The sequence below is a fragment of the Chelmon rostratus genome, chromosome 8, assembly GCF_017976325.1.
Source record: "Chelmon rostratus isolate fCheRos1 chromosome 8, fCheRos1.pri, whole genome shotgun sequence".
NCBI lineage: Eukaryota > Metazoa > Chordata > Actinopteri > Chaetodontiformes > Chaetodontidae > Chelmon > Chelmon rostratus.
Window position 1 is genome coordinate 4,964,904 of NC_055665.1, and position 24,084 is coordinate 4,988,987.

Genomic DNA, 24,084 nt, shown 5'->3' on the forward strand with positions numbered 1-24,084 from the left:
GTTGTATAAAGTAATTAACTAATCAGAACAATCAGGAGAGAGAGAAAGAGGGAGAGAGAGGGAGAATATGAAAGAGGGAGAGGGAGCGAGGCAGGCAGAGCGGGGGGGGAGAGAGAGAGAGAGAGAGAGAGAGAGAGACAGAGCAATCTCCAGATGCATCTGCTTGATGCGCCAAATGAAATCTGTCTGTCTTGGAGGGGCGCTTGCAGCAGGAAAAAAGAGCGGGAGCCCATGTGTGTTCGGCGCTCTTCCCCTCTGCTTTCCTCGCTCTGTCTCTACCGCTCTGCCTATCTGATTGTTCCAGAGATTTGGCCGATTCATCAATATGTATTTTAAACAGGCTTTGGCTAATATTGCAACCCTGTGTTAAGCCTCTGTTTTGGGCGAAGTCATTTTTTACCAGAGTACTTTCAGAGTATCGCTGAAACCATCATCGATCAGTCGATTGATAGAATGTGTATTCACAATTTTGCCCATCTTTTAATGACGTTAAAATGCCCAACAGTCACTAGTTTCAGCTTCTCACATGTGAGGACTTTACTGTTTTTCTCTGATTTATATCATTAAACATTTAATTCTTTACTGGTTGGACAAAAACAAGCAATTTTAAGACATTTTGGCAACTTGTGATCGTCTTTTTTCACTGTTTTCTATAAGGAACTAAACAGTTACTTGACACATTAGAAATAATCATCAGATTAATCAATAATAAATAATCTACATTTACATGCATTGTTTAAGTATGTAATATGCTTTTGAAATAACTGATGCTGGATGAGGAAGTGTTTCAGGCTGGATGCTGCAGAATAACTTCCCTCAGTCGCCTCAGTTGTGTTTGGGTCAAATTTATTTCCAGATTCAAAGATTGCTGTTGGACCCCTTTGCTCCGTATATCAGGGACATGTCCAACCCTTACAATCAGATTAAACAATTTTGATATTGTGTTGCTGAATTTGTGGCTTGTGTATTTTATCGTTTCATTGAAGATACCATCAGGGCTGCTGGCTTTCCTTTATATCTCAGTCTCTTCTCCATCTGAATTGTTTCTCATGCTCTCCCCTCACCCCTCTCTCCCCCCTCTCCCTCTACATCCCTATCTACCCCTTCCCTCCCCCCTCCTCCCTCTTTCCCCTCCCTATCTTATGTTCCCTGTCCCCCTCCACCCCACACCCCCGTATGTCTCCTCTCTCTCTCTTTCTCTCTCTCTCCCTCTCTCTCTCCTCAGTTGTCCTAAGCTGGAGGACCTGCCGCCCGAGCAATGGAGCCACTCTACAGTAAGAAACGCCCTCAAGGAGTTACTCAAAGACATGAATCAGAGCTCTCTGGCTAAAGAATGTCCCTTATCACAGGTGCTGAAGCCCAGTCTGCTTATTCCAAAAAAAAAAAAAAAAAAAAAAAAAAAGGTTTAACGCCCAACCCCACCCCCCCAATACCATGCTGCACAACAAAACAAACACCCCTATCTCCATCACCTCCGCCTTTTATCCTTTACTTATCAAATGCCCTGAGTTTGATCAAGTGGGAAAGAGAATCGGCATTGAAAATCCAAATCAATGGCTATTGTTATTTGTTTGCATGATTTTTTTTTTTGTGTTGTTGTTCCTTTTCACGCCCCCGACACACACACACACACACACACACACACACAGACTTGTGTGTAACGGCAGCCAAAAAGCAGAGGTGTTGTTGAACGTATGGTTATTGTTAGATAAACATTGGCCCAAACCCAGAACGATCTGGATTGTTTTGTTCTGTTTTTCCTCATTTAGTTAATTCTCAACATTTTATGGCATCGGGGCTGCAGATACGTACGCTCACATGTTAGGTGTTATATTCTGTGGGGTTTTTTTGTCAGCTACGAGGTTGGATAGAAAGCACCAGTGCAGATATTGTATTAACAGGCAGTGTAGTCAGTATATCATGGCGGCAGCTCTGGAGTGAATGGAATGAAATGGCAGTATATCTCTCACAGGCGGCAATAATGTGTGTGTGTGTGTTGCAGTGCGAGGGGTGTGCGCTTCTGTGTGTGTTTGCCTGAGTATGTTTGTGAAATGTATATCAACGTACAGGACGTGCACGTGAAAGTGTTATTTGTGTTTGGCTTGTGTGTGTGTTTAGATCCAAGCTTGTGCGTAGGTGCCTTCAGTGTGAAGCCAGCTCTCCTCCTAGGCCACCGTATGGTCACCTGGAGACCCTCATTTGTGCTGCGTGTGTGCGTGCATGTGTGTGTGTGAGTGGCTGCTCTCAGTGTGTGTGTGTGTGTGTTTGTGTGTTTAGCCGGGCATGAGCAGTGCGCTGATGATGTAAAGAGTCCCTGGGTGGCGTTCAGGCGGAGCCCAGCCCGGTCTGGTAATCACCCTGTTTACGGTCCATATGTGAAGACGGCTCAGAAGAGAGCACACGCGAGCTCGGAGGATCTAACGCAGCCACACACACACACTTTTCCTCAGACACACATTTGCTATTTTCACATACACACTAGTCTCAAATTAAACTGGAGGTTGTTTTAGCTTTCCAGTGAGGGTGAAAGAAGGTGCTGTAAATATCTCGAACTGAATCTCTGTCTTTCTTTCTTGTGTGTATTTTAACAGCTGAGTTTGTCCCATATTCAGATCTTAATGGCATTAAATGGTCTTGCGTTTACTGTCATGCAGAAAATCTTGCCAGCCATTGCAGATTCTCGGTAGCCTCGGTCTCTGCAAACATGTTATTTCTTTTCTTCCTTTTCACTGTAGTGTAGTTTCTTCTTTCTCTCCTGTTCTCATTGTTGTGCATCCCTGGTAATAAATAGCCTTAATCAGAATAATGCTTAACTGTACAAGTGAAACCAGTGATATCTGATATCACATACCACATATAAACTCTGTTTTTATAGTTTTTGAGCCAAATAGAAGCCTTAATTTTAAAGAATTATTTTGTATTTATTACATTTTGTCTAGACATTATTCAATTTATTTATTGCTATGTCTGTTTTTAAGGCAGCACACTTCAAAATACTAGTATTTTTTTTTTTTAAATCTTATGTAAAGAGAAACTGGCAGCTTTGCTCTGCAGTCTCTTCATGTATCTGTATCTGCCTTGTTCAAACATGGCTGCCATGATGGTGTTTGACATCTGTTACTCTGTGGGGTTTAATGTGGCCTGCTACACCCATAGAGCGGTGGCTTGTTCCTCCTAAACCCAACTGGTTCAGTAGAGTGGTCGTCACGTCCGAGGGCTGCCCCCACGCCGCATCGATACGCGCCGTTCCCTGCCCTGTGATTAGCAATGTCACCGCCCGCATGTAGTCCGATGAGAAGGTGAGAAGCCGGCCTCCCTCTGAGGTTTCTGAGTTGACCAAAAAAGTGAAATGAGTGGGAGGGGAAGGGGGCGTAGTAGGAGGGAAGAGAAGATTGGCACCTTGTAAGGATTAGTGTTTCCTTGATATTCTGCTGCGTAATCCCGAACCGAAAAGAAAGGTTAACAGATGAGAGAATCACAGCAAGCGAGTGAAAGAGAATTAGCTCACCTCTGAACAGAGCTCTGAAGAGAGACGGGGAGGAGGGGTGGTAGAGCAGGGAAGGGAGGGCGGTGGGGGGTTATTTTGTGAAATGCTGCTTTTGTCTGGGTCTTGTCAAACATTTAGTTTCATTCTTTTGTCGCGGGGAGTCACGCTTTGTGTGTTTGGCCTACAAATGACACGAGGAAACTCGGAGAGAGAAAATGTATTCACTCATGGCCATTGTCGCTCCGCTGGAGGACCCGATTCTGACCTGCACACATTTGAAGCAAGTTTAAAGATTCACAGCTAACAGCTCTGCTCTCCAAAATAAAACTTCTCCTGATTCTGCCTCAATCAGCTAATCAGGCTTGTATTTTCTCTGCGGTTGCTATCAAGCTTAGCAACCCCCTTGCCCATGTACGCAGAAACTATGGCAACAAACGAGACCCCCCCCCCTCCGACTCTTCCCCATTGCCACCACCTCTTCTTGCCCACCCCCTGCTCACTCTCACTGAGCGGCCCCTGATGCACCAGCTGCTGTGTTGCGTAGCAGCAAATAGTCATCAGAATGCCATCTTTGCAGGTCTTCACCACCTTGGCTGCCATAGGCGTAACCTGGTTGCCAGTGTGTGTATGTGTGTGTGTGTGTGTGTGTGTGTGTGTGTGTGTTAGATTGTGGGGAGGCATCAGCCATCAAGACAGCAGGCTAAGTTGGAATGTGTGTGTATTTAATTGTGTGCGTGTGTGTGCATTTGTGTAACTGCTCCGTGTGTGTTTGTCTGCAGGGGTTGTACTTTGTGTGTGTTTGCATTTGCCAGTGTGTGCACCACACTCTTAACGCTGGCAGCTGGGTGCCTCCAGTACCTGCCTGCTGCACCGCCATTCTCTTACACACACACACACACACACACACACACCCACTCTCTCCTTCTCTCTCTTCCTGTCTCCCATGATGGGGAGTGGAGTAGATGTTGGGGACCGATAGTAGCCCAGTGCCACTTCCTGGTCTTGCTGATAAGCTCTCTGTGCTGCAGATGGCTATCACTTAAAGGGTCCACACACATGCTCATGCACACACACACACCCACACACACACAGAGCCATGCTACCTGTTGACAAGCCCTAGCACAGCCCTCCCGCTGGCACCGCAGTGGCAGCAGAGGCTCTGGTTATCTGCTTGATTTCACTTAGTGCGTATGCGTGTGTGTGTGACAGAGCTGTGGGGAGAGCGAGGGAGAGAATAGGTGTGTGTGCGCGCATTGTTTCGTTCGCACATACACGCAGGGCCCCCTGTGAGAGGTAGAGTGATGTATTGAGGGAGAGGGCTGATTAATGAGGAGCGTTTATTAGAACATCTGTGTCAAAGATGGCGGAGAAAGAGGGAGTGAGAGAGATAGAGAGAGAGAGAGAGAAGGCACACCGTCTTCTGCAGGCCTCTTGTTTGTTGCCTGGAGCCGCCTTAGCCCAGATATACTGTAAATAAAACATGTCAGGCTGGAGGAGAGGAGTTCATTATCCCACGACTTAAAGCAGAATTCTTCTTACTTTAAATTTATGGTTTTCAGATAGAGCTTCGGCTTGGGAATTGGCTACTGGAACCAGGTTAAACTGGAATGTGTGTTGTGCTGCTCAGCTAATTGTCACAGCATTGTCAACACCATTCATTGTGATTTACACTGGCTTTTGCACATCATAAGGAATTCATTTAAGGGCCAGAGAAGGTTGAACTTGCAGTTTGCTATTTACTAATGCTAATATCGCTAAAAGAAGTAGCTGCTTCATGCATATATGTATGACCCATTAAAAGGGCAATTCTGACTTCCTAACCCTAACCTGAACTCTATCAGCGTTTTCATTGAATGACGGCTTTTCAGCGCGTCTATAAAAGACTGCTTTGTTATACCACGCAAGTCCAACTGCAGGCCTCTTCACCCTCCTTGTTTTTCATCATGCCGGCACGATGCACCACAGTGTGGCTGGCACAAATTCACACCCGTCTGCAGTGTGCAGCGTGACTCTCGCCTCACTTAGATTTGACTTTGAAAAAAGAGGCAGCTAAGTGGATGTGACAAAGTGCAACCACAGTTGACTCTACCTGGTACGAGCAGGTAGGATGAGAGTCCACGGTGAGTAGTGGTGACTGTAAGTTTATGACTTCTGTTAAGGTGTAAAGAACTGCGACACATATTAGTGAACTCTCGCTCAACATTTAATTGCTTTTGTTTCCCCCTAAGTTGCATTTTAGTACTATTGCGAGACTTGGCATCTAGCTCAGTCAATGTCTTTGAGAACTCCGGCTTTTATAAACTCCTGTGTGATGTTATTGGTCCCAGACGTCCAATAGAAATGTTTTGTCACATGAAGCTAAAATAAAGCTCAAAGCCGACTACAGTTTGATGAAGGAAACTTGTATCCCTCTTCCTCTATTTGTGTTTTTGGTGTGTTCTGGTTGTTCGTGGGATGTTCAGACTGGAGTCAGGCCGCTGCATGAGGTGCATACGGCTTTAATGGCGAGGTCAGGAGTTCAGAGTTAGATCGACCTTTCTGACGGCGCAGCTGCCATCCTTTACCCTCCTTTTGTGCAGAAAAGCTGGAGCCAGAGAGCCAGAATCATCATGTACCAGTTCATTGTGCTCACACTGCCATGCTGCTCTGCCAGAAGGTTCCCCCGCCATCCTCCAAGCGCATACATTATAAAGAAATGATAAAGATGGCAAACCTGTAATTTGAAAACAGATGGTTTGGTTCTTTTGAATATTTATAACAATCAAAAACAATTTCTCCTGCACCAACCTCGCTATTTGCCCGGAGGCCGGCAAGGTGTAAAAACATTCATTTTAATGAAACTAGAAGGGAAAAAAATATTGCCTCTTTGTTTTTTCTGAGGTGAAGGAGGGCGGTTGAAGTAAATGTAGAGGGGGCAAAGAGTCGACTGTAAAGGGGGAGGTGGGAGCACACGTGCGTCGGAGAGCAACACGCTCAGTGCGGCCCGCGAATCTGCTTGAAGTTGTTGTCTTTAACAGATTGTATAAAGAGTTGCAGAATAACAGTGGTTTATCTGTTTACATCGGCCAGCTCCCCAGATGCTGATATTCAATAAGCTGCTACCTTCTTTCTTTTCGGCGGTATATATCCTCCCTGCCACCTGCTCGTCATGTCAACAGACTCAGAACTCAGTTGACCTTCTAATTTACCCACTCTGAAATAAAACAAAATGTTCAGACAAACTCAACGGCATTTGATAAAGAAGAACAAATAAAACCTTGTTTAATTTCATTTGTTTTACCTTTCGAGGAGGGGATCCAAAATTTCTGCATGATGCTTTTCATTTGGCTTTTTTTAGTGCTGGGTTTTACCGTGTCCCTATCTTTTATTTGTTTTGACAAGCTACAGTGTTACTGCATGTTTCACAAGCTTTAATATTATGTCTGCATTTTCCACAATGAGAATCTAAAGTCTCTCCCTCGTTCTCTCTCCCTCTCAATCAATCTCTCTCTTTCAGAGTATGATTTCCTCCATTGTGAACAGCACTTACTATGCAAATGTGTCGGCGGCGAAGTGTCAGGAATTTGGGCGCTGGTATAAACATTTCAAGAAGACAAAAGATATGATGGGTAAGCAAAACGGAGGGGCGCAAAGTATGGCGCTCACACTTTTGTCTCTTTGCACACACACACACACACACACACACACGTTCACACACATACACACCAGTCGCCATTACAATATGTTCTCTAACCAACCGTCTCTTTGTCTTCCCGCCGTTGCATGAAGCTGAAATACATTTTTATCTTGTTATCTAATAATTCAGGATTACTCCACACTGTTTTGCATCTGAACACAGAGCTATCTCTGAATTATCCATTATTCCTTTAACCAAAACTAATGCAGGAGCCAAATTGAGGGCCTCTGACTGTTTTATTTTTTGTTTGTGCGCGAGTATAACGCTTCAGTTTTCCACGAACAAAAGGCAGCGAAGACTTCAACCAGCCACCGCCTAGTCTGAAATTCAATTAGATTTTCTTACCAACCCTCTAACAACGCATGCTTTTTATTATCTCAAAAAAAAAATCCCCTTTGACCCACCAGGAAATGAGGTTATATGATACTAGTAGCACCCTCGCTGGAGATAGAATTCCTGTATATTTTTATGCCTTTTGATTAAGCAGAACACCACTCTGTTGCAAGGCTCATAAGGCGGTGTAATGTTGAGATATTAGCTTTAACAATCTGTTGAACAATCTTTTTCCTTTGCCAGTGTGCTACTGCTCGCAGTGATGACAGATGAGATATTATATCAAAATGTTTTCACAGCCTCCATGCAAATAGCGTGTTGTGATCATATCTTATCTGATGTTTTTTCTTCTGTTAAAGTGGCAACATACGCTGGGAACATTATTTACTTCAGACCTGCTGTACTTGTGTATTCTCTTGCATACTCCTACACATTTTCTGTCATAACTGTTTTCTCTCTGGCTTTATTTTCCTCAAAAATGGGGCTGCTGCAGCTGCCAGTATGGCCTTAGTGATGCTGCTGTTTTTAAATGGCATATTCCTGCTTAGCTGGACCGGGAGAGAAGTACTCTAGAAAGCCTTAACCTTGTGTTTCTCTCCTCACAACTCTACACCGTATGCCGTTTGTGTGTGTGTGTGCATGTGCGTGCCCTGCCCCCTCCATCCGACTGTGTAGGCATGCGCCAACCCTCCCAGCTGGAGGGCTACCTGGGGACGTGTGTCCTCCGTGAGAGCCCGCGTGCCAATGCACTAGGTATGTCGCAGCATGGGCACACACACAAACACACCTTTGGTTATTTCATTTTGCCTTTAACATGAATGAATCCCTTGATTTAAAATGACACCTCAACCATGACCAATACACACAAACCGAGCTGTTCCTGTAACTTTTACCCAACCCCAAACCCTAATTTAAGGAAAAAACAAGCAACCTAACAACCCTGAAATGATGAGCTTTACTTTGTGGCGACCAGGTTTTTGTCGCCATAATGTGCCTGTGTGAACAGATTTTGCTAGATGTGAGACAAGAGTACATAAGCGCACACACACTGATCTGTCTAGGAGCTACATACCTTCCTTAATACCCAACCGTACTGCTTCAAGTTAAATGACTGTGTTGCCTAAACTGAATCGTAATTAACATCTTAATCTTAATCTGAAAACCAAATAGCAGTAAAGTCAAATTAAAATGATAAATGACTTTCACTTAATTAGCCCATGCTTTGGAATTTGGCACCAATCCCTCCTTCAACCTTCTCGTCTCAACCTACAACCAAACAGCATGGCGACATCCTTCCCATGATGTCCCTTTACAGCTAGAGTCCATTAAAACTCTATTTCCTTCTGACTTTAAGGTGACATAAACTGCTAGACTGCTAGTTTAAAGGTTTCTTTTTCGTGTCGCTTTCTCTGTGAACATCAAGTCCTGATAAGAGCAAAACCACCAATGTACATCCACATAAGCAGCGATAACATCTCAAGCTGTGCTGACACACGTTCATACAAACTCTAGCACCCTCGTGTCATGTTAGCCAAACCTCAGACACAAAACCCGAGCAGCAAGATTTCAGGTGCCCGCCGCATGCCCGCGGGAACTCCCCCCAACCTCGCCACTCATCACGGGCTGCTGTTCGCTGCACGTGGCCACGAGTGGTGAAATGCCAAGTTCGAGAGTGGCACTGTTTTGCCAGTGGCGTCAAATGTGACTCTGCATTTACTTCACCACGCTGCGGTTTGAGCCTGAAGTCAGCAAGTACCTGGTCACAGGTTCTGGCACGCTGCTCTGCTGCTCCGCCAGCTGAAGTGGCGTTACCGGCCTCCAGCGAGCGCCGGGTCCCTCCGTTTGACGTGGCAACACTAGTGCAGGGGAGCCAACGCAGCAGAGAGAGTTGGGTCACTTTGTATGTCTCTCTTTCTCATTCCCTCTCTCTCTCTCTCTCTCACACACACACACTCCCTCCCTCCCTCAACCCACATCCCATTCCCATTGTGTGTTTAATCCGGGGCTCTTTTGTGGCAGGATTCCACACGAGGACTCCCGCTTCTGTGGCAGCCTTTTTCTCCCAGGGCCTGCCATGCTCTTCTGTCACCCCTTCTCTTTTCAATTTGCATGGAAATGCCTCCGTGTGCTTGTGTGTTTGTGTGTTGTGAGCATGCCCCCCAGCAGTCTGTGCGAGCGAGCATATGCACGCACACACACACACACACATTCACATATGAGTGAATAGACACGCCATACCATCAGAGCCAGGGAATGCCAGGGATTATGGGAAGAGATGTGATTATTACCAAGATTTTTTTGTTTTGTTTTTTTCCCCCCACATCATTTGTTTTCGACAAACGCTCAATAGACCCGTCTTGGCCGGGTGTTTTGTGCTTGCTGACAGTTAAGAAACAGGCAGCTCAAACACACGATTATTGTGGGTATTTTTGGAAAACATCCATGCACTTAATCTTTCATCTGGTGAAAAAAAAAATTCAGCTTGTTGAAGACCCCCCCCCCCCTCCATCGCCTCTTCCCCATAACAGCAATTTACTCTTTTCACAATCTCATACGACGCCTTTCTGTGGGATGTGGAGGCCGCAGCACACTTCTAAGGTGTTAATGTTGCCTTCCGTATGAATTCTTAAACGCTGCCCCCTCACTCACTCACTCGGCACGCAAAAAGCCTCGGCATATGCGAATTCCTTAAAGAGAGGCGTAAACCTGAAAACATTCAGCTGCTCCAAATGCTCATTCACTTCGCTGTGGGTAGTACTTTGAATGTTAAATCATTGTTTTCATCCTCTAAGCACATAATTTAAACCTGTCTTAAAATATTCCCTTGCAGCCATTATGGACTTAAAGATTCCCAAAGCAAGAGATGCTGCAAAAATCTCCAAAATGCCATTAAATGACGGCACATGGGTTTATTTTTTTTTTTTGGTCTCACAGTTCAAGTTGAGTCTGATTTTGATAATAAGGCCGTTTCCCAGGTTACACACCGTGTCCGCCGATGTACTCCTTGTGTCTCCGTTCACTGCTCCTTCTATTTATATTCCGACCATCCTCCTCTAAAAATGTCATATTGGCTAGCTTGTGTTCCTTATTTTAGAATTAAGGATGTAAAGAATCAGATTTATCAGCATTGCCTCTGCCTTTGTGGACACACACACACACACACACACTCACACACATATTAATCCTGTACCTACACGTACACACACTCCACTGTTTCTCCAAGATTTTGTTTCACATGATGAGGCCACAGACGTTCTGAACTTAATTTCGAAGGCATGGGCTGTGGAAGACGCAGGTCAAACACAATGAAGCTCTTTTATCTGCGTCTCCATCTTTTTTTTTTTAACCACTCGCTGGCTGATCAGCTGTTTCATATCCAATCAGGGAAGAAGGGGCCTGCAGAGGGTACTGGTTATGGAAGAGACACTCCTGCATCTTTCTGTTAGTTTGGTTGAGCATGTGCTGGCTGCAGAAATGTCTTCCTGTCCCATGGGTCATAAAAGTAACCAGGGAGGCTTAAGTTTGATCTGATGCATTACAGATCTGTTTGATTTCCTCTGATTAGGGACAGTTTCTGCAGTGCCATTAAACTGATGTCCTAATTTCGAACTGAAGGTTTAACTTTTCCAGATTCCCCAGCGTTTGTAGTTTTGTTGTTCCTCTCTTCTAATTTCTCCTCTCCTGTTTCCTTTGTGGTGTTAAAGACAGACTTTAAATCAAGAACTGACCCTGTCTTTTCTTTCCTTCTGTCCCCTCTGTCCTCCACTTTCTCCCTCTTTTTGCTCGCCTTTTTCCCTCCTGCTCTAGAGATAGATGGCCTGTCCGACCTCTCTCCACCCGGCTCTAACCACAACCACAACCACCTGGGCTTCTCGCAGCAGCAGCAGCCCATCCCGGGAAGCACAGCAGAGCAGACTCCTTCCTCGCCGGTGCCCCCGCTGTCTCACGCTCCACCTCCACACGGCGGCCAGGCTGGTGGCCGACAGCCCCAGCTTCCCGGCCTGCACCACCCGGGCCTGGTGTCCACGCCCATCAGCCCCCAGCTGGTCAACCAGCAGCTTGTGATGGCACAGATCCTCAACCAGCAGTATGCGGTGAACCGGCTGCTGGCGCAGCAGTCCCTGTCGCAGCAGTACCTCAACCACCCACCTGTCAACCGCAGCTCCCACAACAAGCCCCTGGAGCCACAGGTGGCATCCAACACGGAGGTGTCCTCAGAGATTTACCAGTGGGTGAGGGACGAGCTGAAGCGGGCCGGCATCTCACAGGCCGTCTTCGCCCGCGTGGCCTTCAACAGAACCCAGGTGAGGAGGGATGGGCTAGAATAACACAGACCAACAACTAAAACGCTCCATCACTGCCACCATGATTTAGCCAAATTAAATAATAATCCCTGTCAATGGATGTTTGTCATGGACTTTAATATCAATCACACTGGCAGACAGTTTCATTTAATACATAAAGATCAGCTTTAATAAATGCAGGAATTGTTTTATGTACATTGGTATTTAACTTTTATAATCATGGAAAGCATCCAGCATTTGCTGCATCATTTAAAGTTGATAAAGTATTTAATTTATTTTTTGTGTAGTTTTGTTTTAATTTCATTTATTATCTTTAACTTTATGCCCCAGTCTGACTCATATTAGCAGGGTAATAAAATGTTTAGAATACAAACAGAACTCATAAAACGAGCGCTTGAAGTTCCTGGAAAACGGTGAATATTTGGTGGTAACATCATGCTGCAGCACTGAAGTCACAGGGAGCGTCCATCCAAAAATATCATCTGAAATTTTTCAGCAATCCCATGTTTGAAACCAAACTGCACAAAACACTTCAAGTGTGTCCCTCTAAGATTCAACACACGCACCATAAATACACCACATCAGAGGTCCGTTTCACAAAGCAGGTTTACTGAAAACTCCGAGTATGTTAACCCTGAAATGAGGGAAACTCTGAGTTTTCCGTTTCACATAGGAAGGTAAGTCAAACCAGAGAAAGAGGGGTAACTCAAGCCTGTTTCACAGACAGAGGTAAGTTAAACTCTGAGTCAGTTACCGCAGTAACTGACTCTATGAACCTAACCTGGTCGGGACCAGGTTTTACTCAAGAAACCTCGAGTTTCTCTGTGTCTCCGCCCTCTTTCAACCACACACCGCATTCATTTCCTCATTCATTCATTCAGTCGGCAGACGAGTTTTGGCATAGTTCTGCCGTCTGTTATTAAAAAAAAATCATTAAAAATATCAGTCAGTGGGAAGTCCATTAGGCACAGTAGGTGGTGACTTTTTTCGTTAACATGGCATGTTAACGTCTTTTGATCATGATCCCGTGGATGAAGGTGCAGCGATACTGCGCAGAGAATTAAATATTCGTCGGGAGATAGTTATCAGACCACGATGTTCTTGCTTTTCCAGACAATTATCGGTTTTAGGCCACCACCCGTTCTTCGTGCATCTGCCTTCTTTCTGTTAGCTGAGTAAAAGTCTGTGTTAGTTTAAATATAGGCTTAATTATTTAACATAACATGATATAGATGAGAACACTTTTTTCATTTTTAAATTTTATTTCATTCGTTAACAAAAAACAAAACATTATATGAACACAATATAACCAATTTTACAATGAAAGGGAGCCACTTAATATTTACTTTACAATGTAAAACATGATCAAAATGAGGTAGCTACCTCCATGAGATCATGCCGAGGTCTTACCTGTTTCAACCATGTTTTTATATTTCATTTTAAGCTGCTGCCAAGTGCGCTTCTCCCCCGCGGGATTGCACCTAAATGAAATAAATTAATAGGCAACCATTCAAGCAGTTTTGCCCTGTAATATTATTGTGATTTCAAAGGACTACATTTATACTCAAGCATTGACCCGAGCAGCAATGTTCTCCCACGCCGTCTCCCTCTCCTTCGCAGCTGCAGCGGTGTTGGACTTCCGTCTAAAAACGTGTTCATATTCGCTGTATGAGCGCATTAAAATGTCTAATTTCCAGTGGCGTGAAGTACGCAGCCTTCCGCTTCCCCGTTGCCATGGTGAATCCTTAAATCGGGGTTCCATTGATGCTGTCTTTTTAAAGTTGCGGTGCACGCGCTTAACTCGAGGTGAACCTACTCTGAGTTAATCAAACTAACTCAAATCTGCTGTTGTGGAATCGAAAACTCAGAGTTTCCTATCTCAGAGTAGATCAACTCAGAGTTCAGGGTTACACTCAGAGTTTGTTGAACCTGCTTTGTGAAACGGACCCCAGGCAAGTCGTAAAACAGTTTAGATTTGCTAAGAAGGGCCTGGTGTTTGAATTTGGTTATTTCCACAGTTTATATCTCATTCATGATTCTCTCTCCAGTAATGTAGCACCTCTACTGTACTTCAAGACAGCTGGCAGCCGGCCATGTGAAAGACCCAGGCTCGGTCATGGCGTGCGTTCTTTTCGTGCCAAAATATGCGGTTTCACTTCATAGTCAGAGGCCGTGCACACACATACCCACACAAACGCACCCACACAGAAGGCAGTGATAATGTCTAAGATGTACCGTCTGTATTGGGGGGGGGTGGAAGGAGGTGACAGCAAACCTCATTACGACTCCATTTGCTTTGAAGTCGCTGTGTATGAAAAAGGGAGAAAACAGAAACTGATAAGGATCTATTAGAAGTAAAACGTACGGCAACCCCACCCCCTAAACCCCACCCAAAAAATAAATGTGTGTGTGTGTGTGTGCTCTATGATAGAGTCAGACAGTGGTGTTTTGTACAGATTGGCATGCTCCCACACAAACAGAGTCTTATCTGTGGCTGATATGAGGAATTAGCCCAACGTGCCATTGGAGAGTTCCCCTTTGGAGGATTATTTATTAGGCTTGAGTTTTTTTACTTTTTTTTTGTGTTGATAAAGGGGGGAGTGGTGTCGAGTCGTGACATGAAGGGCCCGCTGTCGATGCAGGAGGTGAATCAGATGAGGTGGGGGGAAGGGACTGAGGCTTTTTAAAAAAAAAATAAAACGATTGACCAAAGAGATAAAGAGATGAAGGATTTAAGCACGCACACGCTGAAGAATGAAGACACCGACGCACAGAGACGCACAGGACCAACAGTAATGAGATATGCCACTAAACGATCCCCTGAATGCTTGTGTACATTAAGTGCTCGGTCCCCTTTCGCTGTAAAAACGTCACTCAGAGTCGGGTTTCATTTGAGTATCTGTTCACACTTGTCTGGCTACCGCAGACATACCTTATTAAACATGACACATAGTTGTACACATTTTAATAGCCAGATAAACGACACCGAGCACATATTTGCAGCTCTGCTCGTTCCCAGAGAGGACTTGCATGTTCCAAAAAAATAAGAAGCATGAGCATGTTTTCCCCATCACCTTGTTTTATTACAAAATCACACCTATTGATGGTGAGAGAAGCGGAGCGATGGCTTGCACAGTGTGTGGCCAAGAGCTGATGAAAAGGCCCAATCACACGTCTCTGATAATGGAGTCATCGCCGTCTCATAATGACGGAATTGAGCGCTATTGAAAAGTAAACAGAGGATACGCTGATTGCCCGCCGTACAAGACTTTCATATTTCAGGCGAGTAGATGCAGCTCTTATCCAAAGCAACATACGGCCCCAAGAATATGTCCAAGATCTGCAAAATAACACAAGGAAAGGGTGATGGGTTTAAAGGCCACACAAAAGTTTCAGTGAAGTTGTTTTGTCACCCAACAATGAATATCGATGAACACAATCAGTTTTTTACTTCAGGACTGAAGCTCCGCAGAGAGCCCTGAGGATATGGCCACTGCCCACTGTAGAGAAAGCTCAGGCTGAGGGGAGTGTGGAGGCGCTGTCATAGTGAGGCGACACAGGAAAAGCCTGTGACCCCATCCTTAACGCTGTGTGGAGTAAAAATCTGCAGTCTAAATGGAGTAACTAAAAAGTAGAATTAGTTTACAGTTTAAGTGGGTATAAGAGTGTCACATCTCCATGGTCATTAGAGTCTCCATTTACACTCACGGCTCTACTTAACTGTCTTATTTAAGAGTCCTCTAATGTGATAATTCCCTTCTTGCTTGCCATCCTGACCCCCACCACCCAACTGTTTTCCCTCTCCGGGAGCTCTGGTCTCATTTTCTTCCATTCTCCCTCCGCTCGCTCCATCACCTCCTCTCCATCTTTCTTTGCTTTCTCCGTCTCTCCTTTCCGCCCCGTCGCGCAGGGCTTGCTGTCCGAGATTCTACGCAAGGAGGAGGACCCTAAAACGGCGTCCCAGTCGCTGCTGGTCAACCTGCGCGCCATGCAGAACTTCCTGCAGCTGCCGGAGGCCGAGCGAGATCGCATCTATCAGGAGGAGAGGGAGCGCAGCCTGACGGCAGCCTCGGCGATGGGCGCCGCTCCACTCATCAGCACTCCACCCAGTCGACCTGTACAGGTACCAGAGATTTGATTTTATTGTGCATCTTTTCCTGTGGTATCCATGTGTTTATAATGCAGATAGATGATTGTTATCTTAATGTTACTCAGTAGGACTTAATTAGTAGACTAGAGTTTTAATTTTACAAACATTTCCTTGAAGCAGAGCTGCTCTATAAACCTTCAAAAGGTTCGTTCACAGTAGCGTTGTAATTTAAAGTCACGGGGTGAAAGCAGATTTATACTTCTCCATCAAGGCGGTGCTGCTGTAGATGCCCACAGCATTGGATCTGATTTATGGTTTGACCAATCGATTGTTGTAGCACCACTGCAGCATTAGATGAACGTGTCATGCATCGTAACCCAGTGCTGAGCATCAATTATGCACCTTAAGTAATCATATTTACATTGTTTTATTCACTCTTTAAAAGAGAACAATGGGGAGAAGAAGTGGCTTTTCCAAATCACTCAGTACAAATTTGTCTGCCGTTACGGAAAAGGAAAAGATTAGCTTTTGTTCATGTTCTCCCATTAGTGGTGGAAAACATGGTAAAAACAGAAAACAGCCCCAGATGACCAATCACAGTTCATCAGGCGGCCCAGATGTGTAGTTCTTTTTCTGAGGGGTGCACGTCAGCTGTAGTGGGACCCTGAGTGTAGCTTCGAAAGGAAGCCAAATCCAAACCTAGGCCACCGCATACCATATCTAGTTTGCCTGCTAGCTAACATGGACAATAAAAAATTGTGTTATTGGCTTTGCCCATTTAGGGTTCATGAGATAATTTCTCTCCTCAGAGCTGCACTGATACAGAGAAATATTTGTTTAACTAACAAGACTTTCTGCACAAAGTCAGACGTTTGTGAAAAAACGTTCTGATAGCAGCAGTTATAGTTTCTTTATTGGATGGAGGAAAAGTGCAGACATAGTTCAGAAAGCATGCAGCAAAACGAGAGATGACAAAGGCTGCATTCATTCATCACAGAAAAACAGATGTGTGATTATTTCTAGCCCTGTGAACTGTTTAGCTGGCTGTTTCCAGGTATTCTTGGTATTGTGTGAATGTGTTTCGGTGCAGTCAAGGTTTGCAGGCGCGAAAGCAGGCTTGGAGTGTTTTTAATGAGCTTGATTTGCTGGTTGTGATGGCGTCACGGACTGATGCTAGACATGTTTAACGAACCCAGTGACGTCAGCCCGATCCGAAAGGCTCTGCAAGAGGTGTTTTTCCCTGACGTCCCATGTCTGTTAGCGCGTAAACAGCATGTATCTACGTTTTGTGTGGATTTACACACATTTCTACTTGACAAACACAGACACACTCATGCACTGCACTCATTAGCGCTCTTTGTTTACATGTGACGTCAGCAAGCATGCGTACAAGCACCACCCGAGCACGCTGTTTTGTCACACACCTCACATTCCCCTCCATTGTATCAGGCTACAACCTGTCTGGAAACACGTGGAATGAATAAAAGCCCATTTGGTCTGTCAACGTGTGCACTAGAGAACATACTTTACATTCTCCCTGCATGTAAATGAGCTCTGCATCATCCCCGCCCTCACCACACAGGTGAGAATGGTGCACAAATGATGGATAATTTTTTGTGCTAATTTTGACCTTTTACCATGCATTAGGCAGCATTAACAGCCCTCCCATTTTCAAAATAAAGCTCACTCAGTGATGACAAGCTCCACGAAAGATCAAACATCGTTTAGTCTGTCCCTGCATACCACAGCACAACTTCCTACCCTCACTGCAAATCAGTGTCCCTCATTTGAAAGGTATGTGGCAACTTTCTACCACTTAAGCCCATTTGAAGTGCGGTCAGCTGCATCTGGGAGGTGAGAGGTGCGGACAAAGGCTTCCTCTGTCCAGTCCTCGGCGAAGATTTGGCTTTTATTTAGGCGAGGAGGAAAGAAAGACAGGCACATGCCCACCCATCTCCAAAATGGAGCCTCCCCCTGAAAGGGCTCAGCATGATGGCAGTTGCATTCTGAAGCAGCGGTGCTGAACTTTAGCAGGGCCGCTTAGCAGTTCACAGCTCATCTTTACAATCAGAGGCTGTGTCAGTGCAGCACAGAGATTCAGAGTTACAGAGTGGACTTTTGCACATTTTGTTTGGCATAATAGCCCACTGTTAATGTTTTTATTAACAACCCAGAAGCAGAGATAGGGATTTGGAACTACGGGTTTTTAGATTTTCAATAATCACATTAGTTGAATTAGAGTGAATGTACTGAGGGCCTTTTAGCACATCTGAGACCAGCTTACAGAGCTGTGGAGGTGCATAACAAAACAGAAATAGACTTGCAAGCTGAACAATAAACACAATGACTACTACGTTGCATACAATCTGTAACCATTTCAAACATGACCCAAAACTCAAAGCCTCTGGTTTGTGGTTTTTATTTTCACATCACATCAGAATAGTGTTGGCACACCAATAGAATATCTTAAGGCACAATATACTTCACCTGTGTGACTTAAACCCATTGACATTTATCACGCAGACCTGTTCCTGCACAGGGCGATTCTCGCACGCACGGCCGCAAACACACACGCGTTCGCGCACTCGTACACCTGGCCATCTGCCAGCCTCTCCTATGGAGCAATGCGGTGTGAATTCAGGCACATAAATCAGCCAGGGTGGCAATTGAGCCAGAGACAGAGGAGGGTTTTTATTGGCCTCGTAAAAACAGATGCAGAGGTATGTTTCTCTCACGTGTGCTGATGGGTCGGCTCAACTCCCCCAAAGCCAGTTAGTGCACGTCCCAGCCTTAACAATTAGCTTGACATGGTAACCTACCGCTCAGACTGACGAGCCCACGTCGGGCTGGCGTTTAAAAAAAAAACAGGATGAAAGGCCCAAAGGATGAAATGCTCCGACATTCCAGTTTCACCACAAATTTCACGATTATGTTTTTAACACCTACAGGAGCTCGTATTAGGTGTCTAGACCAGTACTTGAATATATATGTTTTTGAACACAGGCTGTATCATGATTTAGTAGCTGTTGGTGTTATTATGGTTTACTTGAATGCCGTGCACTTGTACTCACACCCAACCCTGTCGATGCCTCTTTTCAAAAGGGCTCGTATGGAATGATTCATATGCTAATGGTTCTTGGGTAATGCTTTTATTAGGATACTTGTTACCTTGTCAAAGGATTTTTGTCAAGATGCAACAAGCCGCTGAATGAAGATGATTTGATTTCACTTGACTTGCATTTATTTTTTAATCACCAGCTTGACATAAGAATAATAACATTTCATACAACACATCTAAGTGTTTTTGAGCAAAGTAACGCTGGAGCCGTGTGTGTGTGTGAGAGATGGGTGCATGCGTGTGTGTGTGTGTGTGTGTGTGTGAGAGAGATGGGTGCATGCATGCGCGCGTGTGTGTGTGTGTGTGTGTGTATGCTTGTGTTTAGCCAGATTACCTTTATTTTTTCTCATGTGAGCCTGAATAAGTACCGTTGTGTTGTGTTCCCGACACTGCAGCCCCGGAGGGAAGACTCCAACAGCCTAAGGCCCGAGGACTGGAATCCCCGAATCCCCGTGGGCATTTCCCCTGTGAGCAAATAACTCCACCCACCTCTCTCCTCTACCACCAAAACCATCAATCTGAATGCGCACAATCTTATAGACAATACACACGCGAGAGCTTGTCGTTTCCCAACATGCAATTCGTTGCTGTTTCAGTATGTGCATGTTTGTGTAGCAAGAAACAGTAACAGGTGTGACTTGAATTTATATTTCAAGTTCAAGGCTAATATTAGCAATTTGATGAGTTAAACTTCCAAAAATTGCTAAAGATACATATAGAAAATAGTAATAACACACTCTTACAAAGTTTTTTTTAATTACATCTAATGTTGATAGCTAGATTCGGGCCAAATAGAGGTTTGTTGGTGTTTTTAACCTAATTTTGTGTAAAAAAAAGTCTGGAAAAATAAAGTGAAAAATGTACATGCAAGGTATTTAGTGTACCAACCGTCACTCATGACTCTTATCATATAACATTAAAATAGATAATCTTCAGATGACCCAGTTCATGCACACAACTAGTGTAACTGGGAGAATTCAACATCTGACCAAGTATTAGAGTTTGAAATGGAAAATGTGTCTGATTTTGTGTGGGATTTTTCATAATTTCCCTTGTATTCACTCCTTTAACCAGGTCAAACCGTCGCCTCTGCCCAGCGAGTGGAACGGCAAAACCGAGAGCTGCATCCTCAACATCAACTCCTCCATCTACGATGAGATCCAGCAGGAGATGAAGAGGGCCAAAGTCTCCCAGGCGCTGTTCGCAAAGGTGGCTGCTTCTAAGAGCCAGGTACTAAAACACACTGAACGCCTCACGAAACAAAACAAGACGGAGAAACGTTTGCTGCTTGTCCAAAGCTCGGATGCCAATATATCCAAACATTTTTTTTTTGTTTTCTGTTGGCGTTCTCGTTATTGTCTCCCTCCAGAAAACTTAATTGACCATTTTGGTTCAAGCTTGAGTTACAAAATACAAAGAGCTTTCTTTCTTTATTCATCAGTGAAGTTAAAAAAATATCATGAAACAAAAAACAAGGATGTCGTTTACGTACTTCTGCATAAAGAGTAGCATAATGTATGAAAGCTGTTACTCATTTTACGTGATATTACTTTGTAAAGTAGCTCTTACTGCAGTACTGACGAGCCATTAGCCAAACCTGAATTTCTGACCTGCACAGATACTCGCTCATGACTGTCCACACACTCACACACACACACACACACACACACAAGCAGCCTATACATAGATACTAGATGCACATACCATCATACAGATAAAGGCAAAGAAGCAGAAACCTGTCCAACCCCAACAAACCTTGTGCATCACTGCGATGATTTATCGACATAATGACACATGTCCTCTCTATTGTGGGTTTGGAGTTTAGCAGCCGACACTGTTTCAACACCAAACAAACCTGTTTATATTAGCTGCGCTCAGTAAGACGATGGGGCCCCTGTTATCTTCTCCCAGAGAGCAGGGCGCTCACACAGTGCAAGCTTGTGTGTGCTGGAAACAGGGGAAAAACACACACCACCAGTTTAACTCTTTATTAAAAGTAATTCAAAAAATGTAGCACTAAGGACTTATTATTAAAGGTTTTCGTGTGTCTGTCGGAGGCAGAGTGGGGAAGATTTCCACAATTGTGCTTGATGAAGAAGATGGGGGGAGAAATAGATCACCAAGGGCGGAATAATCTAGAAATATCTGCAAAGGCTTTATTTTTTTCTTGCTGATTAGGATGATTATACCCCCAGATAGCTTTGTTTTACCAAATTGCAGTTTGATGCACAAACCACTGTTTTTGTTAAGGAGTTCAAAGACTCTTTGGAAGGATGGAGAAAGAGAAAGGGGGAGAGCGAGGCGGTCGGAGCATTAACTCGCACATGTCTCTCTCTTCTCAAATGAAGGTTTGTCTGGGAACCGGTTTCCACCCTGCCTTCTCCACCTCACTCCCATCTTTCTGTCTTGCCCCTCTACCTCTCTCATTCCCCCGATTTCTGCCTCTCTTTCACGTTCCATTCATGGCAGGCGGGTGTGAATGTGAATTGAGCAGCAGATAAGAAGTGTGCTAATTATGCCTGTGAAAGGGGGCCTGGGAGAGCACTTATCTCTGGCTCCATCTCGTAATGGGCGCTCCCCGGGCAGCTGGTCTCCTCCCTTACTACCCAGCCGGCATCGCCACAGCTACCGGCACCGCAAGGCCAGGCCCGTTCCTCCCCATCAGGACCCCTGAACTGTGAAAATCAGGGACTTGCACCCACTTTTCAGTTGCTGTTAACACACAAATCTTCTAAAATCCAGCATTTGCCTTTTTGCTTTTCTATTTAACGTGAGAGATTGTACTTTTACTTATTTTGCCGTGGGCAGACAATTCTACTGCATTTTAGTTCCCAGAATTCACATCAGTCCAACAACATGGGTGGAAATGTCTCCCTCAGTGTTGTATCTTTTGTACCTATCATAAATATAACAGGGGCCGTATGACTCCCATGTTATATTTCGTTGACAGCAGTAGAGCTGCAGCAATTACCTGTTAATTAATTTATTACTTGATCAGCATAAAATTCATCTAGAACTGTTTTGCTAAATCAATCAAACATTTGAGTCACTTTAGCTTTGCTGGTTCCAGCTTCTTAAACGTGAGCGTTTGCAGCTGTTGTCATTGTTTCTCAGTTGCTGTTTTATTTCTATTGGACACGTTTGGGTCAGACAAGACAATAACTTATTTATTTTAACAAGCAGTTTGAATTTTCAACCTGCAGGAAATTCTGATTTATTATCTATTTATCACAATTTCCTGACATTTTATTGACAAACCAGTTAATCAAGAAAATAACCTGTAGATTAATCAATAATAGAAATAACCATTAGTTTCAACCTTAAACAACAGCAGCAGTTTTTTGTGTTGGCACTATTAACAACAGCCTGAGGTAGGTGAGGTGATGCTGGTTTAAGGTACCTGATATTAGACATGTCATTTCATTAATATTCAATTGCTGCACAGGTGAGCTTCTCATTTCTGCTTGCTCCATGAAGGAATCTGTGCCACGGCTGGAACTAAAGAAATTATTACTAAATGTGACCAGAAGATTTTTGTTGGGAAAGGAAATTTTCACAAGGACACTGGGTGCTGAGCACGTCGCTGTTCATTGTTCATGAGGGTCTCTATAGTGTGTCAGCCAGGCAGAGAAGCAAAATATCTATTTAAATGACATGTTGTAAATGGCAGCTGAAGTCCAGAGAGGTTTGCAGCCTTGCAGGAAGAAAACAACCACTACCCCGCTACCCTCTGCCAGCAGAGACTGCTGGTACTGAGGTTGGGAGTGCAGTGTCGATATGGTTGGTGATGAGGATGGAGGATGGGCTGGACTGGCAGGATGCCCATATGGGGTCCAGGGAAATAATCGTGGGGGGAGGGCGGGGAAGAGGCCTCATCACTGAGCCTGGCACCATCCTGGCAGCTTGGTGTGCAGTTCAACCTCCGCCTCTTCAGCTCAGCTTAGGATTTCCCAGCATGCTGACGCAAGCACAGGATCAGGTGACCAGGATCCGTTGGTATCAGTCCTGCATATGTGCGGGCACATGTGGACTATGTAGAGGGTCTTAGTGCATTTAGAATTAGTGTGCAGCATATTTGCCTCATTCACAGGCGGACAGATGATACAGTGAGAAGGGAAGAAGAAGGGCGTGGAGATCTGAAAGGAGAGCAATAAGAGATGTGGAGTTGAAGGAGGTCATAGGCAGTAGTCTTCCTCTAAGGGGAAAAAAAAAGGAGTAAACAGGAGTTTACTCGTCGGTGCACGATGAGTGTGTGCATATACTGTATATAAATGTGTAGTTTCTGTGCATCAAATATGGTTTATGTGCAGGCACATTTCAGCGTGCATGTTTGCGTCTGTTGGTGTGTGCGTGTTTGGGGGGTTCCTGGAACGCAGCCATCCTGTCCTCTCTTAGGGCTCGTAACCACAGCAGGCCTCAGCCACCCTTTAACTGCCCCTCCTCTCTCACATATTCAATGTTGCATTTCAATCACTCTTTTACTGCCACATATTCAGCATAGTAACTATAGAGCAGTGAATCTCCCAAGCCATATTACTTTATCAGATTAATGGTCGCCATTCACTTCAAGTCTGGGCATACGTATTTTTTTTAAGTAATCCATGCAGCCATTCTGATTTATTAGGACAGATATTACATTTACTCTTTGATAAAATCAGAACCATTATTCATAATCCATTCCTCAGTGATTCAAACTGATCAAATGCTCCAGGAATGCTCCATCTCCATTTAGCTTCAGGAGATGTCAGGCTTGGAGAAAACATCTGCGTGCTACTGGTTCACGTCCAGGGATGACACTGCCAGAAGTAGCTATATTCGCCAAACGGCCCATTTCATCTTAGCCTGCAGAGGTGCAGGCTATGATCTGGATAGCCGAGTTGATATCAGCATTATTAGCTGGCCCAACAGGGCTAGAGCTCTCTCCAGCAAGCTACTGTGCTTTGTTTTCATTCACATTAGCAGGGGAGGCTTGCTGTGTTGGCTAGCCTGGCAGAGGGGACGGCTAGCGTTCAGTTGAGCGACGGGAGGTTAGCTGAGGGTGGGGTGGAGCAGGTTGGGGGCATTCCTTTGACATGA

General features: G+C 44.6%; 1 protein-coding gene across 9 annotated transcripts in view; it reads left to right on the plus strand.

Annotated features, from left to right (window-relative positions):
* Positions 1-24,084, plus strand: part of LOC121609936 (DNA-binding protein SATB1) — a 61,377-nt gene that overhangs the window by 20,356 nt on the left and 16,937 nt on the right. For 4 of the 9 annotated variants that reach the window (XM_041941734.1, XM_041941737.1, XM_041941736.1 and 1 more), the window contains 7 exons: positions 1,226-1,349; positions 6,984-7,095; positions 8,172-8,249; positions 11,304-11,800; positions 15,711-15,923; positions 19,404-19,475; positions 20,083-20,238. In XM_041941734.1, coding sequence (XP_041797668.1) covers positions 1,226-1,349; positions 6,984-7,095; positions 8,172-8,249; positions 11,304-11,800; positions 15,711-15,923; positions 19,404-19,475; positions 20,083-20,238 — 1,252 coding nt within the window. The remainder of the gene's footprint in view (positions 1-1,225; positions 1,350-6,983; positions 7,096-8,171; positions 8,250-11,303; positions 11,801-15,710; positions 15,924-19,403; positions 19,476-20,082; positions 20,239-24,084) is intronic. The other 5 variants (XM_041941738.1, XM_041941740.1, XM_041941739.1 and 2 more) reach the window with 3 other exon arrangements.